At 32.8% G+C, this 21,917-nt stretch overlaps 1 protein-coding gene across 1 annotated transcript; it reads right to left on the bottom strand.

Moving 5' to 3' along the window:
- Positions 1-775: 775 nt before the first annotated feature.
- Positions 776-21,834, bottom strand: LOC132746989 (uncharacterized). The gene is made up of 8 exons (XM_060736296.1): positions 21,823-21,834; positions 21,108-21,181; positions 20,832-21,021; positions 19,452-20,558; positions 11,440-11,647; positions 7,643-11,143; positions 6,681-7,333; positions 776-3,811 (listed from the first exon to the last, which is right to left on the bottom strand). Exons 1-8 carry the CDS (start codon positions 21,832-21,834, stop codon positions 1,385-1,387), a joined length of 8,172 nt encoding a protein of 2,723 aa, XP_060592279.1. The 3' UTR covers positions 776-1,384.
- Positions 21,835-21,917: the final 83 nt, after the last annotated feature.

Below are 21,917 nucleotides of genomic sequence, written 5' to 3'. Positions count from 1 at the left end.
AGCCCAGTCACCTCCTGTGAATTGTTAATGTAAATCATTCATACAGTCACTGCCCGTGGCTAGTTAATGTAAATCATTCCCTCAGTCACTGCATGTGGCTTGTTAATGTAAATTATTCACCCAGTCACTGCCTGTGGCTTGTTAATGTAAATCATTCACCCAGTCACTGCCTGTGGCTAGATGATGTAAATCATTCACCCAGTCACTGCATGTGGCTTGTTTATGTAAAGTATTCACCAAGTCACTGCCTGTGACAAGTTAATGTAAGTCATTCGTACAGTCACTGCCTGTGGCTAGTTGATGTAAATCATTCACCCATTCAGTGCATGGGGCTTGTTAATGTAAATTATTCACCCAGTCACTGCATGTGACAAGTTAATGTAAATCATTCATACAGTCACTGCCTGTGGCTAGTTGATGTAAATCATTCACCATGTCACTGCCTGTGGCTAGTTAATGTAAATCATTCGCCCAATCACTGCCTGTGACTAGTTAATGTAAGTCATTCGTACGGTCAGTGCCTGTGGCTAGTTAATGTAAATTATTCACCAAGTCACTCCCTGTGTCCAGTTAGTGTTAATCGCCCAGTCACTGCCCGTTGTAAGTTAATGTTAATCGTTTAATATGTTCACAATAATCTTTAGTGAATGTTTTGTCATTGTCACATTATCCAGAAACGTTTAGTTCATATATCAATTAAACTAACTTTTAACGTAACTTGCTGAAAACTTAATAAAGGCATTCGGCGTTGAAATTATAACAATAGTAGCCAAGCCAAAAGTAATTATTTTATTAAGCTTTGTCATTCTATTCACATATGTTATTTTTTACAGTATAATGAAGCATTGCTGTCTTACAGTAAACATGGTAAAAGACTGAGAGGTACAACAAACAAATCTCAAATATGTAATATACGGTTGCAATGTTGTCTGTTTGAAGCAATAAAAATCGTTTACTTAGACTAACGAAATACTTTGTCAGCCCGCGTAGCTTTTAAAGGAATTTAGTTATCCAGGGAAGCCAGTTAGATCGATCGATTGTCATTAACCAAAATATGCAAAAAATAAAACCAACAGATCAAACAATTTATGCTTTAAACCTGTACTTTTCATACCTGAATCTTAGACCTAGTTATTCAAATGTCTATCTGTACCAAGTATGAACTTCATTGTATAACTAATTTAACCGCATAGCTTTTTTAAGTATTACAGTATTTTATATGGATAAACACTGAAAGTCATACAAATATGGGAAAGATGATATCCTTCAATAATTTAAATACAAAATAAATACGAGAAAATCGCAGACTATGTTTCAATGGTTCAGAGAAAATGGGTAGTGCAGTACCGGGTTCAGCAGTCATCAAGTCTGCATTCAAAACATACTAAAGTAATTCTAGAGTGGATGTTGGTTTGTATCTGTTTTTGTGCAATTCTCTATATCCTTTACCGAACATAAGTCCGGATTCTACCTCAACTTTTGGTAAAACTGGTTTCTTTGATCGCATTTTTGAAATGTCTTCCAAAGTTTTTGTTGATTTCCGTTCGAATTTTCGTCTTTCCTTGGGTTGTGTCAGTTGTATTTTCCTTGCTAAAGGAATGCCAACACTTCCATCAAGTGCATGCTTACTTTTTCTTAATTCTTCAATTGGCTTCAATGCATGTTTCTTTTTTTCTTTGTTTTCGTTAGACTTGATTTCTCCTCTTTTCTTGGCTACTAATCTGGGAGAACGCTTATCTGGCGTTTCAATATATGTTGCCCGCTGTATCGCCTTTTGGTCGTTTGGGTTATCCTCAACTTTGATATGCAGTTTCTTAAACCTCTTTTCCAGTGATTCGACTTTGAAGCTTGTACCATCCAGATCTCCTCTTATTCTTTTATTCTCTTCAACAAGTCGACGATTATTCATTTGCAAATCTGTATATTTCTCTTTCAGAATCTCCCACTGTCGCTTTTCTTGTATGTGAACCATTTTCTCTTTTTCAAATTCCCGTTGACGTTTTCTTAATTCTTTTATTTCATCCTTCTCTTCATCAATTTTAGCTTGTTTTGGTGGAAGCTTTCTAAGTCGATCAGACATTCGTAATCTATTCATTAATCGCCTTATCTCAGAATCCATGGTAGTGATTCGATGCTCATAGTCTTTTAACTTTTTTACTTCATCTCTCAGCCGCATTGTTTCTTGCCGCATTTGCTCTGTTTCTTCTTTTCTTTCGTCTCTGGCTGTTTGCATTTCGTTTTTCAAAGTATTAAAGTTACCGGCCTTTTCCTTTCTAAGATCGTCTAGCTCACGTTGTACAATATGTAGTTGTAATCTAGCTTCTCTAAGCTCTTCCTGGTTTTCCTTTTCAGTTTTTTTCATCTCCTGATATTTTTCACTTTTATCCTCAAGTATATTTTGAACTTGCTCAAGTTGAGCTTTCATATTTCTGAGCTCTATTGCCTGTGCTTCACTGACTTTTTGTAGCGTGTCATTTTCATTCTGTAATTTATTACTTTCACCTTCCGATTTCATTTTTACTTTTTCTGTCTCATTCAATTTATCTTTTGTTTTTTCTAAATCTTTGTTAAGTTCCATCATTTTTAACTTTGATATTTTTTTCTCCTGAATGAGCTCATTTTCTAATGCCTGCTTCATTGCGGTAATGTCCTTTATTTTATCCTGTAAAACTAAATAATCTTCATTGAGACTTTGTCCTCCTTGAGCTAGAACAGATAAATCTTCCACTTCCGCTCTTTTCGTCTTTAGCTCTTCTTGAATCTCGTTTAAGTTTAATTCCAAATTAGCAACCTTGCTTTCCAAATCAGCTGATTCTGTCTTTAACCGGTCATTGTCTTTGAGTAAGTTTATAGCTCTCTGGCGACTTTCTACAAGCTCGGCTTCAACCTCAGTGTACCTTACCAACTTCTGTCTTTCGTTTTCTTCTTCTTCCTCGTCAACTATAACACTTGATGCTCTATCTGTCATTTCAACTTTGACTCGTTTTTGTTTACTTAGTACTCGTATTTCATCCTTAAGCTTGTGGATTTCTTTGCTTGCATCTGTATTGCTGACTTGAAGCGCAACAACTTGTGCCTGTAAAGATAGAAATTGTTGTTCCTCTTTTGCTTTAACGTCTGGATCTGGAACCTTTTCTTCCAAGTCATTGACTTTCTCCTTTAACTTTTCTCTATCGGCTTGTAGAACATCACATCTAATATGCAATTCGTGTTTTTCTTCAGCGAGAAAATCATACTTGTTTTGCAATTCATTCCTTTCTTTGTCCATCTCAGAAATTCTATATTCATATTGTTCTCTTTCTTTTAAAAACATTTTAAGTCTTTTTGATATTTCTTCATGTTCTTTTTCCATTTCATTGATCTTCTCATCTCGGGTTTTCGTAGCAAATTCTGTTTCAAGTTGAGCTTTTTGCGTGACAAGTTGGTGGTTCTGGTAGAGTTGGTTATAGGACTTCTGTGCCTCCGCAGCGTCATCTTCAAGCTGATGAATTCGTCGTTTAAAAGCTCGATTTGCTTCCCTTAGATGTTCCCTGTCCTTATACACCGAGTTGTATGATTCAACACTATCCGCACCCACTCCATCAGGTGTGTCCAGTTTAGATCGAAGTATTTTGTTCTCATTGTATAAGATGTCAAAACTCTTTAGGGTATCACTATTTTCTTTTTCCAACTGCTCTATCCGCCTTTTATACCCTAATTCAGCTTCTAGTAAATCATCTCTTTCAGCAACTAAAAGTTGATATTCCACATTGATTACTTTCTGTGTTTCAACAAGGGTAACGTTTCCACTTCTGTCCTTTTTCCCCATGTTTATTTACCCTTTATATGCTTTTACCTTACAGACATCTGAAATGCATCAACTAACTGCATGGGCTTTTTTACAAGATAAATGACACGTAATTTTGATTTAAAAAATGTACTCTATATCTATGAGATGTCGTTTTAGTTAAAGAAGATATTTATGATATTTTACCGTGAAAAAATAAAATAGTCAGAAGATAAATTTTAAATGTATTATTGGAAAAAGAAAGATCATGGTCAACGTGGCTGACGGATATTATTCATATTAAGAATATTCATAGCAAATATGATATAATATTTACCTTACATATTCCCCTTATAAAACACACAAACTATTTTAAAATAGTCGCGTACGCTTTTCGGCCAGTTTAGATAAAAACATATGTTTATATTTGGGTAAATCTTATGCGTATCAGTTTCGCTCGTTTAAGCCAAAACATAAGTAGTATGTACTTACTAACTTATTGTTTTTTCTCGTCGTTAAGGAACAATGGCTGAGCGATTACTCTATTGTTTTACGTCTATCAGAAAATAAAGGTGTTTTAAAGGACACTTTGACATTGTGTAAATCAACTTTCTCTGGAGAATAGATATGTACCATCAATTAAAAAACATACAGTTACAAAATGGCTTTAATTCAAGATATAATGTTCAAATTTTATATTAAAAAAAACCCTCATAATTACTTAAAATGTAAATAAACATCTTTTGAATAAACACAGAAAAATATGGTACGTTTTAAACTCTACACACTTCAGATAATCACAATGTGATTACATAGTGTCATAAAAACAACAACAAAAACTGGCAGTTTTTATGAGAATAAGCAAAATTATTTTGTCAAGTAATAAGGAATGCATCTTCCATAATATAGTTTATACATTCACTTTTTCAAATGAAACATATTCAAGAAGAGTTTACAAGATATCAATACAATTATGCAATAAAAGTATTTTACCCAAAGATGAGAATAGTATATCTTAAATTTAACGTGTGGTTCCATAGAATTCAATATTTGAAAATGTAATTTAATCGTCTTGCCATTATCGGATGAGATGCTTCTAAAATGTGCATGCTAGTGCTACTAAACATGCTTTATAAAACGTTACTCTGATAATAACCAACATGTAAATGCTAAAAGCGCATGCTAGTGCTACTTAACATGCTTTATAAAACGTTACTTGTATAAACTTGAAATGATAAAAACTGCTTCTTTTTAACTTTTTACTACGGTATCTACAGTGTGACCGTTTAAATATATTATATATAAGATATGAATTGAATGTTAGTTTTATCTCTATATGTCGGTGCTCTGTATACATGTAAATCATTGTCTGCACGTGTAATTCGATGATGATGATGATGATAGTAATGATAATAACCAGCATGTAAATGCTAATAAAATACATTGGTATGGTATCATACAAAAAAAAAAAAAAAAAAAAAAAAAAAAAAAGAAAAGAAAATATGAAACCCCATAGTATCGACTTTTTCATCAGTTCTTATCAAATTTGCACTAAAATGTTTTCAGAATTTTGATATCGTTGTATTAGAGGCTAATCAGACAGTTGCAGCTTAAAGCACATGATTACTTGTTATACGAATATCCGCCAATTCCAGCTCATCCAAATAAAATAAACGGCATTTCCCAAGAGCATTTCGTTTAAAAGCGAATTTTATGATTTTCGTGCCTAATAAACGACTCCCTTCTTATGTCTTTATTTGTTGTGCTTATGAAATGTTCACGAGTCTGTTTAATGACATTTTGAATGTCATTTATACACTTCTCTTAAATGATGCCGCATTATATTTGAAGTGACACATCATTTGACAATATGACATAACGCACGCATAACATTGTGATATAGAATATAGTAAATTAAGAAGAAAAAATAGCGCGCATTTTTGTACTATCGTGTGGACATTTACATTGGCAAGTCAATATCAAGTTTTGAGTTTAATTGTCATACATGTTTGCCATGTCACATTTTCATGGGTCGAGTCTTATTGGCCTACAGGATGCCATGACACGTTTTTACGAGTTAATGTCATGCGTCTATTTTAAAAGGCGACACATGTCATTTGACAATTTGATATTATATCGACCAAATGTGCAATTGTCAAGCATCGTGTTTTATTTTTATTTAATGTCACGACTAAATATAGGTCACATGAGAATGCGACACATCATAATTATTAATGTGATACGATAATTGATAATGATTATGTCGTTGTTAATGGAAGGACAAAAACCCGCAATATTTTGATATTGTATTGTTATGCCAAGTATTATGCTTTACATTTGTTTGATCATATGTGTCGCTTTAAATATCATGCGTCGATCTCCAAAAGATACAAAATCAAAAATGCAAATTGAAAATTACGCTAATCGAATTATGTACCTTTGCTATTTATGCATCTGACATATAAATCTTCTTATGGAGTAAACTCTTTCGTACTACAACCATTCAATCAGGATATTAATAGATAACTTGAAAATTAAATTAACTCTTTTTTTTTGAAAACAAGATGAACAATACATATACAAACAACAACTATTTTACAACAAAATGTTTCACATAGTTCAGGTTTAAGTGCATCATATGAATTAAAAATGTAAGAACTGACACGTGCATTGTATAATGCCCGGATGCTTGAGATGTAAAAGTCTACAAAGTGTTAATATTTTTGTTCTTTTTTTGGCACATATAGTTTGAAATTCAAGAATGATTTTATAACCTTGATCATGTGATCCATGGCGGTAATTTTACAGAAGCAATAACAATCTCCTTCACATTCATTAACTTTAAAATTCATTTTTCATGTTTGAGGTGTGTTATAAATGTTTATAGCAACTTTGTTATTAATCAAGTGGCAACCTCTTCTAGCATCATCAATTTATTATCATCAGTCTCGTTGGAATTCTTCTTGATTGCTTCTTTCTTTTTCATCTTACCCCCTTTTTGCAGCGTTGCCCATCTTTTAGTTTTAGCGTCTTTAAATCCCTCAATCATTGAACCGGTAACTTCAGGATCTGTAAATCTACTTCCGGTATCATTCACGTGGGTTTCATCTAATGCCGCACGTAATCGGCCACATTCTTCGTGTAGTCGTCTGTTTTCAGCAATTGCAAGTTTTAGTTTCTCTTCAGTGGTTTTGCTTTCATTGTCAACATAAAATGCTTTATTGTATCCTGGCGCGCCTCGCTCACTGAGTTGTAAGTCTCTGACATTAATTTCCTCTCGCAGTCTCTGATTTTCTTGAACAAGACGCTTGTTCTGTTCTTGAAGTTGTGAAGTCCTATTCATACTGTCTTCTGCTGACTTTATTGCAAGTTCTTTTCTCATTCTCACGATATCTGATTTAAGACCGTCTCGTTCATTAACCAGACGTTGAAAATCGGGTTCTCGTGTGCTAAGTTCTTCCTTTGCAGCTCTGATTTCTTTGTCCTGATTTTGCAGTTTTGCCTTCAGCGCTTCTATCTCTTTGTTTTGGGCAATGATTAACGCTTCTCCTTTCAATCCTTTGGTTTCTGGAATAAGGTATAAACGTCTCTTAAGATGTAGTAAGTTTCAAATAAATGCTCTTTTCAAAATAATCAATAAAATGCCCTATCTTAGAAAAGTGTAAGGTTTGGAGTTCAGACGCGATATTTTTATCACGAAATCAAGATCGTAGCAGAGAGAACCAAAATCAACGTATCATTTAAACACCTAATTGAAAATATTTTAATAAAATACATATGTGATTTTAAGATTAAGATTAAGGGCTCACTTTGCTTTGCAGGAAATAAAATATCTATATGCATCAAACAAAATTCTTGTAAAACTGTTATACATACTTTGATGCATCTCTGAGTAGTTCAGTCCCGTCAGTAGCCCTGTTCCTTCCCTCTTCGTAATGTCTGGAAGCTTAGTTAATCTCTTAATCTTCAGATTTGAACTCGTTCTTGTGTCTTCATCATATGTCGGCGTAGTTCCAATCCCTCTTTCGTCAATGGTATCTGTTCTATCTTTAGAAAATCTAGTGTTTTTATCAGCAGAGTTTTTATTCTTGTTTGAGTCAACGTATACAGCAGCGGTTGGTCCTGATGCATCTGAAAACCTATTTGCCGAAAGTGTTTTAGCGTTTTGAAAATTACTTTTCCAGCCACCAGAATTATTTTCTAAAAGATTTCTCAGTCGCTGGTTCTCTTCATACAAGCGCAATGCATTTATAGAAGCATCTTTTAGTTTTCCTTCCGCTGTTTCAAGTGCCCTTAGTTTTATTATCAAATCATCCTTTTTCTTAATGCTTTCTTTTAGTTTTGCAACTTCCTCGGTAAGTCGTTTGTTCCGAGCTTGAATTTTATTGGCTCTTTCTTTATGAAGTTCTAGTTCGCGTTTAAATTCGGTTTCCTTTATATTTAGGGTGTTCTTTAAAAGTGTATTTTCTTCTTGGTACTTCACTGATGATGCTGCTGTTGCTTTTTCCTGGTCCCTGGCTTTCGCAAACTCTGTCTTGTAGTCTTTTGATTTTTCGATACTTTCCCTCAGCCGCTTATTTTCTTCATATAGTCTTTGATTATTTGCAGCAGAATCTATGTATTTTGCTTTTGTGGTCTCAAGTTCTTTGAGACTACTTATTATGTTATCTTTTTTCAACATATCATCTCTTAAGCGTTGGTTCTCCGTAACAAGTCTTCTATTCTCATGCTGGACTCGTGTAATTCTATCAACTTTCAAACCAATTCTTTTCAATTCATTCTCTTTTTCTTCCATAGCTTGTTTAAGATTTGCATTTTCTACAGTAAATTCTTGATATTTTGATTCTATCAGTTTCAGTTTTTCATTTTTGGCCTGTAAGTCTTTTCGCAAATGTTCAGTTTGACCACCTTCAGCTACAGCAAGAAGTCGAGTGTTTTCATCTTGTAATCGTTTGTTTTGTGCTAAGATCTCATTCATTTTATTTTTCTTCTTTGTCCATTCATCTTGTGCTTCTTCTGCGGCACGTTTATCTTCAAGCAAACTGAGTAATCTACCGTTTTCTTCTTTCAGTTTTCGTATTTCAGTAATCGCATCCTGCTTTATTTCTAATTCCATCTTATGCTTTTCAAGCTCGTTTTGTTCCCTCTCAGCTGCTCGTATACGGTTAGCCAGGTTTTCACTTTTCATTTCTTTTACTACCTGCTGTAAACTAAACAGTTTTTGGTTTGTGACATCCTTATTTCTTTCTTCTGATTCTCTCAGCTTTTGTACAAGTTCTTTTAAATTATGTTCCATATTTTGAATTCTTTCTTCAAATACTTTGAGACGAGCTACCTCTGAGCGTAAAGATTCGCTTTGAGTTTTTAGCTGTTGTGTCTCAATTTCTCGTTCTGATTTTAATTTATCCATTTGCGATAAAAGTTTGCTGACTTGATTCTCTCTTTCATTTTTAGCAATTTCTATTTCTTGTTTAGCTTGAATGAGTCCAGTTTCTGCTTCCTTTAATTGTTTTTTTGTTGTCTCTAATTCCTGTTTCAACGACGCTGTTTGTGAAGAGCCTTCTCCTGAAACTTTATCTATATCACTTTTTAAATCTGATATAGTTTTAGCTTGTCTTTCGTTAGCCTTAACTAATTTTACATTTTCAGTTTTATAGTCATTTTTCTCTTGTTGCAGCATATCCAGTCTTACTTTGTGCTCTGATAATGCAGTATTCATAAATTCTTGATTTTTCAAGAGTTCTTCCAAATCAGCCTCTAGTTTCAGCCTCTCTGTTTTAAATTTATCTTCCAGTCCGTCTAATTCTCTTTGTAAGGTCGCATTTTCTCTTTGGGCCTTTGACAGTTCATTGTAAACGTCTTTATTATTTCTTAGAGATTCCTTTAGTTTTTCGAGTTCTTGACCCTTTTCCTCATATTTTCCATTCAGAGATTTGTGTTCAGACTTAAGCTCCTCATGTAGCTTTTGAATGTCTTCGTATTTAGGTTTAAGTAATTTAAGATCTACTTGTAAAGAATTCAACTCATCTTGTAGGTCCTGTATTTTTCCTGAAGTAGTTGTAGTTGATTGGTCAATATTATTTTGAAGTGTTTCTTTTTCTTGTAATAATGCGTCTTTTTCTTTCTTTATGCTTTCTAGTTGATCTTGAAGCTTTTCTTCAATATTGTTAGAATCTGATTTAAGTTTGAGATTTTCTTCAGTTAAAATCTTAATTTCGTTATTTTGTGCAATAATTTTGTCATTTAGGTCTTTCATTTGAATATCCATCTGGTTTGCCTGACCTGAAGCAAGAGCTTTTGATGTTTGCTTTTGTGCTTTTGCCTCTACTTCCATTCTTTTTGTTTCTTCTTTCAAATCAGTGTTTTCGACCTCTAGACGCTTGATCTTGTCTTTGAAGTTTTCAATATGCATATTTAAATCTCTTATTTCTCTTTCTGTTTCCATTTTCCTACGGATAGATGATGCTGTCTCACGTTTGCTTGTTGAAGCTTCTTCTAGTCTTTGTTCAAAAGACTCCTTTTCTTTTTCCATTATCTGTGTTTTTGTTTTCAGTTCAACATTTTCATCTTTGAGCTCTTCAATTCTTCTCGCCATTTCTTCAATCTTTTTATCCTTTATATTAGATATTTCTTCATTTTTCCTCTTTACTCCAGACGGTGTTCTTCGTCCAGTCTCCCTTGCTAACTCAAACATACGTTTTTCAAATTCTGCTTTGTCATTTTCAAGCATATCGTTTTTAGTTTTCATTTCAACGTTTACCTTCTCTAGTTTATGCAGTTCTTTGTTTAATATGATTATTTCCTTTTTAAATTTAGCATGTTCTTCTCGCATAATTCTTTCTTCTTCCTCTTGCCGTCTCGTCTTTTGTTTCAATTCATCTTTCCATGAATCATCAACATTCTTTCCAATGGCCATGAACCCTCTTTTTAAGCCTTCAGTTTCTTTTTCAAGCAAGTTATTTCTTTTCCTTAGCTCCACAATTTCTTCTTTTTGTCTATATTTTTCATTGTCAAGCTCGTGATTTATACGTACCAGTTCTTCTCTTTCATATCCCATTGTCCTTACATTCTTTTCCAATGCTTTACACTTCTTTTCCATTTCATTCAATTTCTTGATTTCATCAAGTCTGTCTACAGAATTTAACCTTTCTTCCAATTTCTTTGCTTTATCCCTTAATACTTTGTTTTCACCGTATAAAGTTTCGAAGTTAGTAAGCATTTCTTTCGCATCTTGCTCAAGCTGGGTGATTCTTCGTTTATAAGCAGTCTCGGCTTCTCTAAGTATCTGCCTGTCTGCAAATACTCTTTGGTACGACTCAACATGGTTATCATCTCCTTTATCTAGTTTGTCTCTCAATATATTATTTTCTTTAAATTCTTGTAAATCTAAAAAAAAATTTGTGCTTTTCTTCCTCTACTGTTTGATTTTTTCCCCTATACCGACAGATTCTAGAAGAGGTCGCTTTCTGCATAAAGCTTTTCATATATTTATTTGAATTACAACCCCCTCCCCAAGATTTTGTAGTGAAAATTTTCGTCCGGTTTTTTCATTCGATGTGTTGTGAAACGTACACCTGGTCTTTTATTGTCATTTCCTACAGTCTTTTTAAGAATTCCTGGCTTTTCATTTTTCTTCTTAAATGTGTTTAAAGTCCTGCCCGTGAATATTGTACCTCCAGGTCGTGTCGGGTCATATTTAAGCGGTTGGGCTTGAAAAAGGTCAGGACTATTTTCACGCATGTCTCCATCTTCGTTTTTAAGTCCTGGCTGAGTGACATAATTGGGCGGTTTTGAAGAAACCCATGACCGCCCGGGCATAGTTGTACCGGCGCTACTCATATTCTGTGGTTTATACCTATTGCCATATGCCCTAAATACTCCCTAAAATGACAAAGGAGCAAATGAATAAATGTAAATTATCATTATATCTGCTCATTTTTAGCTCGACTATTCGAAGAATATGGAGAGCTATTGTAGTCGCCCCGGCGTCGGCGTCCGCGTCGGTGTCTGCGTTGGTTAAAGTCTTTTGTAAAGTCAAATATCGCAATTATTGCTTGAGATATTCAATTGAAATTTACAATACTTTTTATAGTCACAATGTACATCAGTTTGCAAAGTTGCATAACTCTGCCTACAATATTTATAGAATTATGCCCCTTTTTAACTTAGAAATTTTGGTTAAAGTTTTTTGTTAAGTCAAATATCTCAATTATTGCTTGAGATATTCAATTGAAACTTACAATACTTATTTATAGTAACAGTGTACATCAGATTGACAAGTTGGATAACTCTGCCTACAATATTTACAGAATTATGCTCTTTTTAACTTAGAAATTTTGGTTAAAGTTTTTTGTAAAGTCAAATATCTCAATTATTGCTTGAGATATTAAATTGAAACTTACAATACTTATTTATAGCAACAATGTACATCAGATTGACAAGTTATATAACTCTGCCTACAATATTTACAGAATTATGCCCCTTATTAACTTAGAAATTTTGGTTAAAGTTTTTTGTAAAGTCAAATATCTCAATTATTGCTTGAGATTTTCAATTGAAATTTACAATACTTTTTTACACCTTTGCAAGTAACAATGTACATCAGTTTGCAAAGTTGCATAACTCTGCCTGCAATATTTGCAGAATTATTTGCCCCTTTGAAACTTAGAAATTTTGGGTAAAGGTTAAAGGTCTTCAAAGATATTTACTTGAAGGTCACATCAAGATTCATTACTCTGCCATGTATTTTGACTGAATTATGCTCCCTTTTGTATTAAAAAATCTCCTTTTCTTGGTTAAGTTTAACATGCAAGTTTTGCATATCTCTGAAACTATTAAAGATACAAATGAAACTTCATATGTATATTTGTGGTCAGAAATAATGATCTCTGAACAGCACTCATAACTGTGTCATGTATTAAGGCTGATTTATCTCCCCCTTTTTTATTTAGTCTCTTGGTTAATGTTTACATGTAAGTTTTACATATCTCAATATAACTATCAGACATTTTGATTTAAAACTTCACATATGCATGAAGGGTCATAATTGTATGTCACTGAACAAGTTCCATAACTCTATCTTGCATTTAGGCTGATTTATCTCCCCTTTTCTACTTAGTCTCTTGGTTACATGCAAGTTTTACATATCTCAATAACTATTAAAGATATTTATTTAAAACTTCACATATGCATTTAGGGTCATAATTGTAGATCACTGACAAAGATCCATAATTCTATCTTGCATTTAGGCTGATTTTTCTCCCCTTTTTCAACTTAGAAATTCATGGTAAAGTTTTGCTTGTAAGCTGTTATCTCCATAACTGCTAAAGGGTTTGTGCCATTTTTGGATAATTTTATGCATTCATAATAAAAAAGCAGTGATTTACTTGATAAAACATCTTAATAACAAGCCTTTGTACATTTTCTGTCAATTTTATGTATTCATAGGTAAGCATTATTATACTCAATAAAACACCCTTGTGACAACTTTTTCGAATAGTCGAGCCTTCTGTCCTAATATTTAAATAAATCTATCACTTTAAAGGTGAATGGAAATATTGAATGAATATAAGATAATACAAATTTAAGTAATTTAAATGTAAATGTATTATTTACACTTACCTTTTACATCATAACTTTTACATCATAACTCACTACATCCGAAAGTTAAAACCCCCAACTATAACAAAAAATATAACTAAGTTGTATTTTTTAAAGCAATTATTTAATCGATATCTCAACAAATATTAAACATGGTCACGGTAATTTTTTTGTAATACAATATCCGATCTGATAGGAAATTTAAAAACAGAAGTGCCCCATTGTCTTAATGCAAGGCGCTTGAGTTGTTAGACAAATTTTAATTGTTTTTGAAATTCGGTAATCCTTCATACGACTTGTAGTTAGCTTTTCTTACTTTAAATAAAATAGATACAAGCATATGTATTAAAGGGACTCCACTGAGGATTTTAAACATGAAGGGACTGGAGATGTTTTTTTTCAAAACTTTACTATTTAATTAGATATCGAATAATAACGTGCACGCACAATTTCAGATCATTTCTTTAACTCCGTCTGCCCAGAATATTTACTTTCGCTGTGCAAATTTTTTTTAAAGCGTTGCAACGCTTACAACTCAAACATGGCTACAAATAGTTTTTAAATTAAATCTGAGGTAATTCCTGTTATTATGTTTTGCAGATTTTTCCATTTTAAGTGCACCACTCGATTTAAGCAATAATTTCAAATTGTATCTTTTTAGGCTTTTTGACCTCAGTGGAGCTCCTTTAATAAACAGCTAAACAATAATAAAACATTCTGTTTGCAAGTAATTCTGCATGGAATCAACCGTTAATAAAGCTTGTCCGGTTGGTAATTATTTAGTTAAGATGTACTTTAGTTTATTCTATGCATTAAAGTAACCGACCACATATTTTTGGATCATGATAGGTTGAATTTTTAAACATCACAGATACATTTTCTTGCTAAGCATTATAAGTTATAAACCGCTTAGCTTTAATTATATCATTCAGGTTTGCCGGCTATTAGATTTAAGTAAAACCTAAATTTGAATGCTACATCTTAAAATAACTTAAGAGGTTATTAACAGCTGTGTGCAGTTGTGTAAGTGAACATATTTTATAAAAACCAAAAAGAAGACGAACTTTCGAGCAAAATTTATTAAATGTAGTTTATATTTTTCACGGTGCACATTATAAATGATTTTTACTGGCTATATACATGTAGTGCACTGTAACACCGCACTTTGGGGGTCAAACGCACTTTGGGGTCCGACCCCAAAGTGCGTTACGTACTTTGGGGTCCGACCCATAGTGCGTTTACGCACTTTGGGGTCCAATTTCGACCCAAAGTGCGTTAAACAGGTACATATGCATTTTTTTTAACATCAGGCAACGACCGCACTTTGGGGTTCATAGAAAATTAAAGTTCATTATGTTTAAAAATAAGCCAATGGTAAACAAAAAATCAAGGCATTGAATAGACACAAACATGTGCCCTGAATTATAGTAGAATCAATAGGGATTTAAATGATCTTGATTAGTAAAGTGAAGAACTTTCACCAAATAAATCACTAAATAAAGAATTTGTATCAATTATTAAGCCTAAAATATTTTTTTAAATCAAAATTTCCATTTATTTTAAAAGAATGTACACCTTTTCATTAACTCCATTGTTTTTAGCTAAATGCATTATTTTCCCGATTTTTATTTACACATTTTTAAGAAATATGATAGTCTTAGCATAGACAAAGGTATAAATTCTGGGAAATCTAGGTAAGACATTTCAGTAAAAATGTGCCTGATAATATGGCTTTGAAATAGCCATTTAATTTAGCTAAATGTGAACATATAAGAAAACTTGGTGTAGATGCGGCTTTAAGTAGTAAGTCCGTACAGGCAGTACTAAAAATAAACTATTTAAGTAGTCGGCACATTAAGAGCGGAGCTTCAGAATAATGTAAAAAATTCCTCTTTGGGGGGTATAAGGGGATTGTGGGGTATTGATCCCCCGAGGGTTAAAAATAACGTTTTAAAGGCACATTATGCTTTTATTTGTTTTCTTAAAAGCTTTTTTATTATGATGTTTCTTCTAAATTATCTCAAAAAATACACATTGGCCAATTACCTGAACCATCTTTTTCATATGTTGCTTTTTGGCAATGATGAGTACAGTTATAGTGAATTAGTATTTTATATGGAAGTCAAATACTACAGTGTTCGTTTCTTTTATGACGAATAATATCACAGTTATCGCTACTTTATTCAGATAACAAGCATCTTACATTTCTCAGATACCATTATTTAAACATTATAAAATTCATGTTTGCTCTTTCTTAAGAAGCATGTAAGATTTCCCATAAAAAAGTCCCTGGCGAACGGTTGTTAACGGAGCTTACAAAAACCCTTACGTTTGTTGATAAGCTTAATAATGTTTTTGTAAAAATCACTATTTTTAGTCCGATCGAAAAAAAATTTCACCAGAACATTGCAATAGAGTATATTTATAGTTCTTTGGAAAAAGACATTAACTGCATTTTTTTTTCATTCCAAACATTTTTAAAATAGGGCTCAATATGGCCACCAAAAGTTATCAAGTAAAATGACCGACAGAACGGGAATACTTTTTTCGCGAGCATCTTTTTAATTCTAGGGAATACACAATTTCTGTACTAGAGTATTTTGAACGGTGGCAAAAAGTGACATTTGTATTTTTTATACTTTTTTTGTTTTTCGTACATATTTTTGTTTGTTTGTCGTAGATATTTTTTTACATGTAGTTTTGAATACATACTTTTTTTAGTTTTGCATACATATTCTTTTTTTAGTTTGCATACATATTTTTATTTTAGTTTTGCATATCATATTCTTTTTTAGTTTGCATACATATATTAAGTTTTTTGTACATATTTTATTTTTGTTTTTTCGCTACATATTTTTACATGACGCCATTTGCAAAGTAGAGGTTTTGATATTAACACCATTTGTTAAACACCATTTTCAAACATTTCGCCATTCTGTAAATTTACAGTACCCTCGCCATTTGCAAATGCCATTTGCAAATACCAACATTTTCATTTTTTAGTAGATCCGCGGTAACCCAAAGAAAGTTCTGCATATGGTCTCGTTGTGGTTAACATTTGTCACAAAGGTGCCTTAAAATCCTTCATGGGGGTTTCGGAGATAAGGAGCGGACATGAAAACCAAGTCTTTTATCCTTTGACCTGTAGCTTGTGACCCCGAGCTTTGGCTGGGCCGGCACACCTGGCATAAAGTTTCTGCACATTTATCTGGATTGTGCTAAGGAGATTGACCTAAGTTTCAAAATTCTCAATTTCTCAGGGGTGGGGTTGAGTGGTGCATATTCATGGAATAATAACTGATCACCAATCAACAGCCCTTTCCAATTAGACACTAATATAACAGTATATAATAATAAAAACAATAATTAAATAAAAACATATAATATAAAAAATGGGCCGAAAAGGGTCGGCCGAAACCAGACTTGCCCTGTCGAAAACGACTGGGCCGATTCCAAAAATGGGCCGAAATGTGACCTAACCACTCTGCTAGTTTTATACTCAACTATGGGCTGTTATGAGATTTGAAGGCTGTTTTGATTGGCTAAAATATGTATGAAAAACAAAAATAACATATGTACGAAAAACAAAAATAAAATATGAATGCAAAACTGAAAAAAAAAATATGTATACAAAACTAAAAACAAAAAAATGTAAATGTTACTTTTATGCCACCGTAATTTTGTTATATGAACACAATTTTTAGATATTACAAGTGGTAACATTAATGAAACTTTTATCACTTAAGCATCATAAAGTATTGACCGCCATCTTGGACTCCAATTCAAATATTCCAATGTCGCAGATAGAAAATAAGTCAGTACTCAGTATTTAAGCAGAACTCAGATGACACCTCTGAACCCAAAGTGCGTTGATATGTAGCATATTAACGCACTTTGGGGTCAATTTCTCGATTTTGATCCCAAAGTGCGTTTGACCCCAAAGTGCGGTGCGAAGTTTGACGCACTTTGGGGTCGGACCCCAAAGTGCGTTTGACCCCAAAGTGCGGTGTTACAGTGCACGATTGATAATCTGTAGTTTATACATGTATCTGATCTGAGCTTAGCTGCACAAACCCAAACGTCCGATTCACTGATATTAAAATTGTACATTGTAATTTAAAGTTACTCCTTTATAATTGTGTGATACTTTTTTTTTGTTTTAATAAAGTAAATTGTGAAGGGTTATTAGAGCTATCTCGTTGATACGTATATCAACCTACTTGATTATTCGGACATTTTCATTGCTTTTCCTTTCGCAGCTAAAAAGCTGTACCTAATAAAATTATAGTTATAAAAGGTTCTACAGATCTATATAAGTAAACGTTTATGAAAAAATAAAGGAAGGTGTTTATGTTTATACATATGTAGTTTAATTGTATTGACACTGCTAAACAAAATAAATAGCAAATAAACCGTAGAAACAGTAAAAACTTTTAGACAATGATTTATTTTTGCAACATGTAAGTAAATCTGTAATATTTGTAGGTTTGCGCTGCGAATGCAAATTAGCAGTGTTTCGGATAACCGAGTTATCCGCGAGAATTCGATGAAGTTATAAGTTGTTTCACTTTTTGTAATGTAACATTACATTCATATAACATTTATACAACATTCATCTTATTTTTTTCATATAAAATAATTTCCCAATAGATCGAAGTGTATATTTATAGAATAATTGCAGTCCGTGTTATGTATTGTTGTGATGGACACAGGCACAGTAATTTACAGTTTCACGAGCATAATGGCAGTTTAAACCCCAAAAACGCAGTCATATAAAGTTATAAATACTGCAAACACCTACTTGTGGTTTTGTCACTCTTCATATCATTTGTATCATAGTTTGGTTACTTTCTGTTGAAAATGAGTCAGGATTAAATCGTATGCATATACATGCACAGTGCGTTAACTGGAGTGCAGGTTTTAATTACCCGCACTCCAGAGTATGCCCATGGTTTGGCTCTTTTTTGCTGGGGTTTACTTATTTTGACGGCAGAGCAAGGGAAAGCGATAGAAATATCATATTCAGATGCTCGTTCATTGGTTACTTTTTTCTGGGGTTTAGTATTGTGACAACGGGGAACGTGTTTTTATGTTTGACTATGATACAAAAGAGAAAGAACATCAAAACACTCGGCAATCTGAATGATACTCGGGGGCTATGCCCCCTAGTACAAATCAGATAGCCTTGTGTTTCGATGCTCTTTCTATTACTTAACCTACTGCTGAACATTTTTCATAGATTTACCTTCACTGGTTGCATTTTTGACTTAATCAGGTTAAGGGTTATCGTTGTTATGCATAGAATTTGTAGTTTATAATTTACAAATGAAGAAAAGGAATTTTGACTATTTATTTTATGTGTGTTTTATTTTTCTTAAAGTTATGATGCAAATACACATTGATATGTCAAACATCTTACACCGATGATCTTTTTCGTTGTAAGATTAAGAAGAGTTCACAACTTTGAAAGCAGTCAAAGAAGTTTTTGATCTTTTACATGTCTATAACGGTTCTTTTAAAATATCTTATTTATCCATACTCTTGAGTTACTGTTATCAAACTGCATGTACCTTTTTAATTACTAACACACATATGCAAATAATTTTTGCGATATACAACATTTTGACACTAATTCTTGATATACAAAAAAGACAGGGTAGTTCAAATATAAGCATGTTTTAATTTTATGTAGATTTTGACTATACATATAAAACAAATAGATCCACTAATATAATATCAACACATGAGACGAATTTGTATCTAACAAAAATAACAAATATGACTGTATTTAACATGGAATGTTGTAACAGAATGAAGATAACAAAACAATTTACATGTCTTATGTACGAGTATAACTTGTTAAGAGTGGAGTGAGTATCTTTCACTATAACGACTATATAAATTTGATAACTTTTGAAGGATGTGTTGTTTAACTAATAAGTAAGTTCTAAAATTAAACTAAAAACATTCCATGTTATGAATGTTCAATACGACATTTATAATCAATTTTGTTTTGCTTAAAAGTTAATACATTCTTCGATGTTGTTTAGCAGAACTCTTAATGTCCATGTCTCGGGGAGCGGGCAGTCCGAGATCCTAGTGGAGGAAATGAAAACCTCGAGTCATGACCTTGCCCGGAATGTATGCTTGGAGGTGCCATCATACTTGGCTGTCTTGAAGGAGCGTTAGCGAACGGTGGCATGTTATTTTTGTAGTAATCGGGGCTTTTTGTTGGAACACCTGTTCCGTATTTTGATTTTTCTCTGTATTCGTGAAACGACATCATTTTTTCAGATGGTGGGCGCTGGTCAAGGTGTCTTCTTCCTCCTTGATCACGACCAGATAAACGATGCGGGTTTCTATCGCTAGGAGGCTCTCTTGTCCTATCGTTTACCCTTTCCCGGGAACGTGGAGTTTCTTTGTTATGATGATATTGTCCCCTTGCTGTGTCTCTATTTTCACGATCATGTGACCTTACGGTATCTCTATTATCTCGACCCCGGGACCACGGTTTCTCTATGTAACTGCTGTCTCTACTTCTATTAGATTCTGGAAATGTGGAATATTTGTCATACTTTTTTGAATAGTTGACAAGATCTGCTGACTGTCTTTCCAATTCTACAACTCTTGTTTCAATTTCATTATTTTCTTTCTCCAAAAACTTTACTCGTCTATGTAATGCGCTTTTCTCGCGTTCAAGCTTTTTAATCATCTCATTACCCATAAGAACTACATATGAACTTTTTTTATTTTCGTTTTCTTCATTTGTTCTGATCGCCATGTTCTGATAATATAAATCATCGATAGTCTTTTTTAAGTCTTTCATTTCATCCTCCTGTTCTTTCACTTTCCGTTTTAGAGCTGCTTCCACCTGAAGGAGCATCGATCTTTCTCCTATAATTTGGTCATACTTTGATTTCAAAGTTTTATTTTCAGCGAACAAAGTTGTTCCAGACCTGAAAAGTTCATCCTTGTCAATTTGGAGTTGCTTCACGCGTTTCTTAAGCTCATTCTCCTTTGCAATCATAGATTCTTTTTCCAGTTTAGCAGCTTCTAAAACTCCGACAACATGTTCATCCTCCGAGTCGTTTTCCTCCTTTAAAGATGATTCTAAACCCCTTTGGTGCCTCTTTTTAGCAGATTTGCTAACTAGTACAAATTCTGTCCTACTCTTTTCCTCATCCCATTCTTGCTTTATTTTATGATATCTGAGTTGTTCTAGTTGCAACTCTTTTTTTATACTGGCAACTTCTTTTTGAATTTCATTTATCTCGTCTTTCTTTGCTTCGTTAGCGCGGAATAAAGACTCATTTTCAGACTTCAATGCTTCACTTTCTAATAAGCATTCCAATCGGAGTTTGGTTTCGATTTTCGTTTTTTTTCGATGCCCTTAAAGATCCTTCAATGTTATTGCCCTGTTTCCGTTTCAATTTGGTCATTATTTTCTCTTCTTTTTAATGTTTACTAAAACATCTTCCTTCTCAGCCTTTATTTTGGCAAAATCTTCTCTCATTTTGATAAATTCATCTTCAAATTCGTCATTTTTCTTTTGTAGCTCGTCTTTCTGAGTTTCGAGTTCTTCTCTCTCAGTTTCAAGTTCCTTTATTTTTTCTTCTTGCTTTTCTCTCTTGTCAGTTTCAAGTTTTTTTAATTTTATCTTTTTTGTGTTTTCTATGTCTTTAAGAAGGTCTTCTCCTTCCTTCTGTCTCTACTTTTTCGCTTCAAGCATTTCTGATCATTTTTTTCCCTCTTTTCTCTTCTCAATAGTTCGTTTTCAAGGTGTTTAATTTTTTTAAAGTGTTTTTCCGCGTTTTCCTGACATAAGCTTGTTTTCTTTCATTGTAAATTTTCTCATATGGTTCTTCTGTATCAAGTTGATTTTTAAAAAAGCTTGATTTTTTTTAAAGTAAGTTTGGGAAAACAGATTTTTTTTAAATAAAATTAAAATTATGCTCAAATTTTCCCTGTTTTTTCCCCCTTTTTTCGGGCATACTTTTGTTTAAAAATTTTTTCTTTTTCTTGTTTTAAAAAATCTCAATTTTGGGCTTCGATTTTGGGGCTTTCTTTCCTTCCCAAAAAACCTTTTTTCTTAATTTTTTATTTTCGAAGAAACCCTGAAAATGCAAATAAAATAAAACAGAAAATGAATTTTCCATTTAGTGAAAAACAATAATAATGCATGATTTTTTTTTATACTTTAGACGATGGTTGACAATCACAAAATTTCTTTTCGTATGACATCCTTTACGAGTTCCACCTGTATTTTTTACAAGATACTTATATATAAAAACGTTAAATGTAAATACCTAAAAAGTTAGAAGAAAACAAGAAAAAAATGCATATGATAAATCCACAATTATATATTAGCTGTTATATCTTAATAGTTATACAAAATCATGTTAAAAATACGATATATATTATAAAATTGCTTTACATATATATCAAAGTAAACTTACCCAAATTTCCATTAGTAATAAGATAACAACTTATGAGGTTTTATATCTTAAGATTTAAACTTTAAACTTAAAAAATATTTGTCAAACATATCTCA

Source organism: Ruditapes philippinarum, unplaced genomic scaffold (assembly GCF_026571515.1).
Source record: "Ruditapes philippinarum isolate M1 unplaced genomic scaffold, ASM2657151v2 ctg85_1_1_1_1, whole genome shotgun sequence".
Classification (NCBI taxonomy): Eukaryota; Metazoa; Mollusca; class Bivalvia; order Venerida; family Veneridae; genus Ruditapes; species Ruditapes philippinarum.
This window is presented reverse-complemented; position numbering and strand designations above follow the sequence as displayed.

What these genes read in the sequence shown, in the direction of transcription:
- LOC132746989 (XM_060736296.1), bottom strand. An exon ending in CTCCACTAGGATCTCGGACT is followed by an intron (nt 11,648 to 19,451) that starts GCCCGCTCCCCG and finishes TTGTCATTTTAG; the next exon opens with GGAGTATTTAGGGCATATGG. An exon ending in TGACCCGACACGACCTGGAG is followed by an intron (nt 11,144 to 11,439) that starts GTACAATATTCA and finishes TAGATTTACAAG; the next exon opens with AATTTAAAGAAAATAATATA.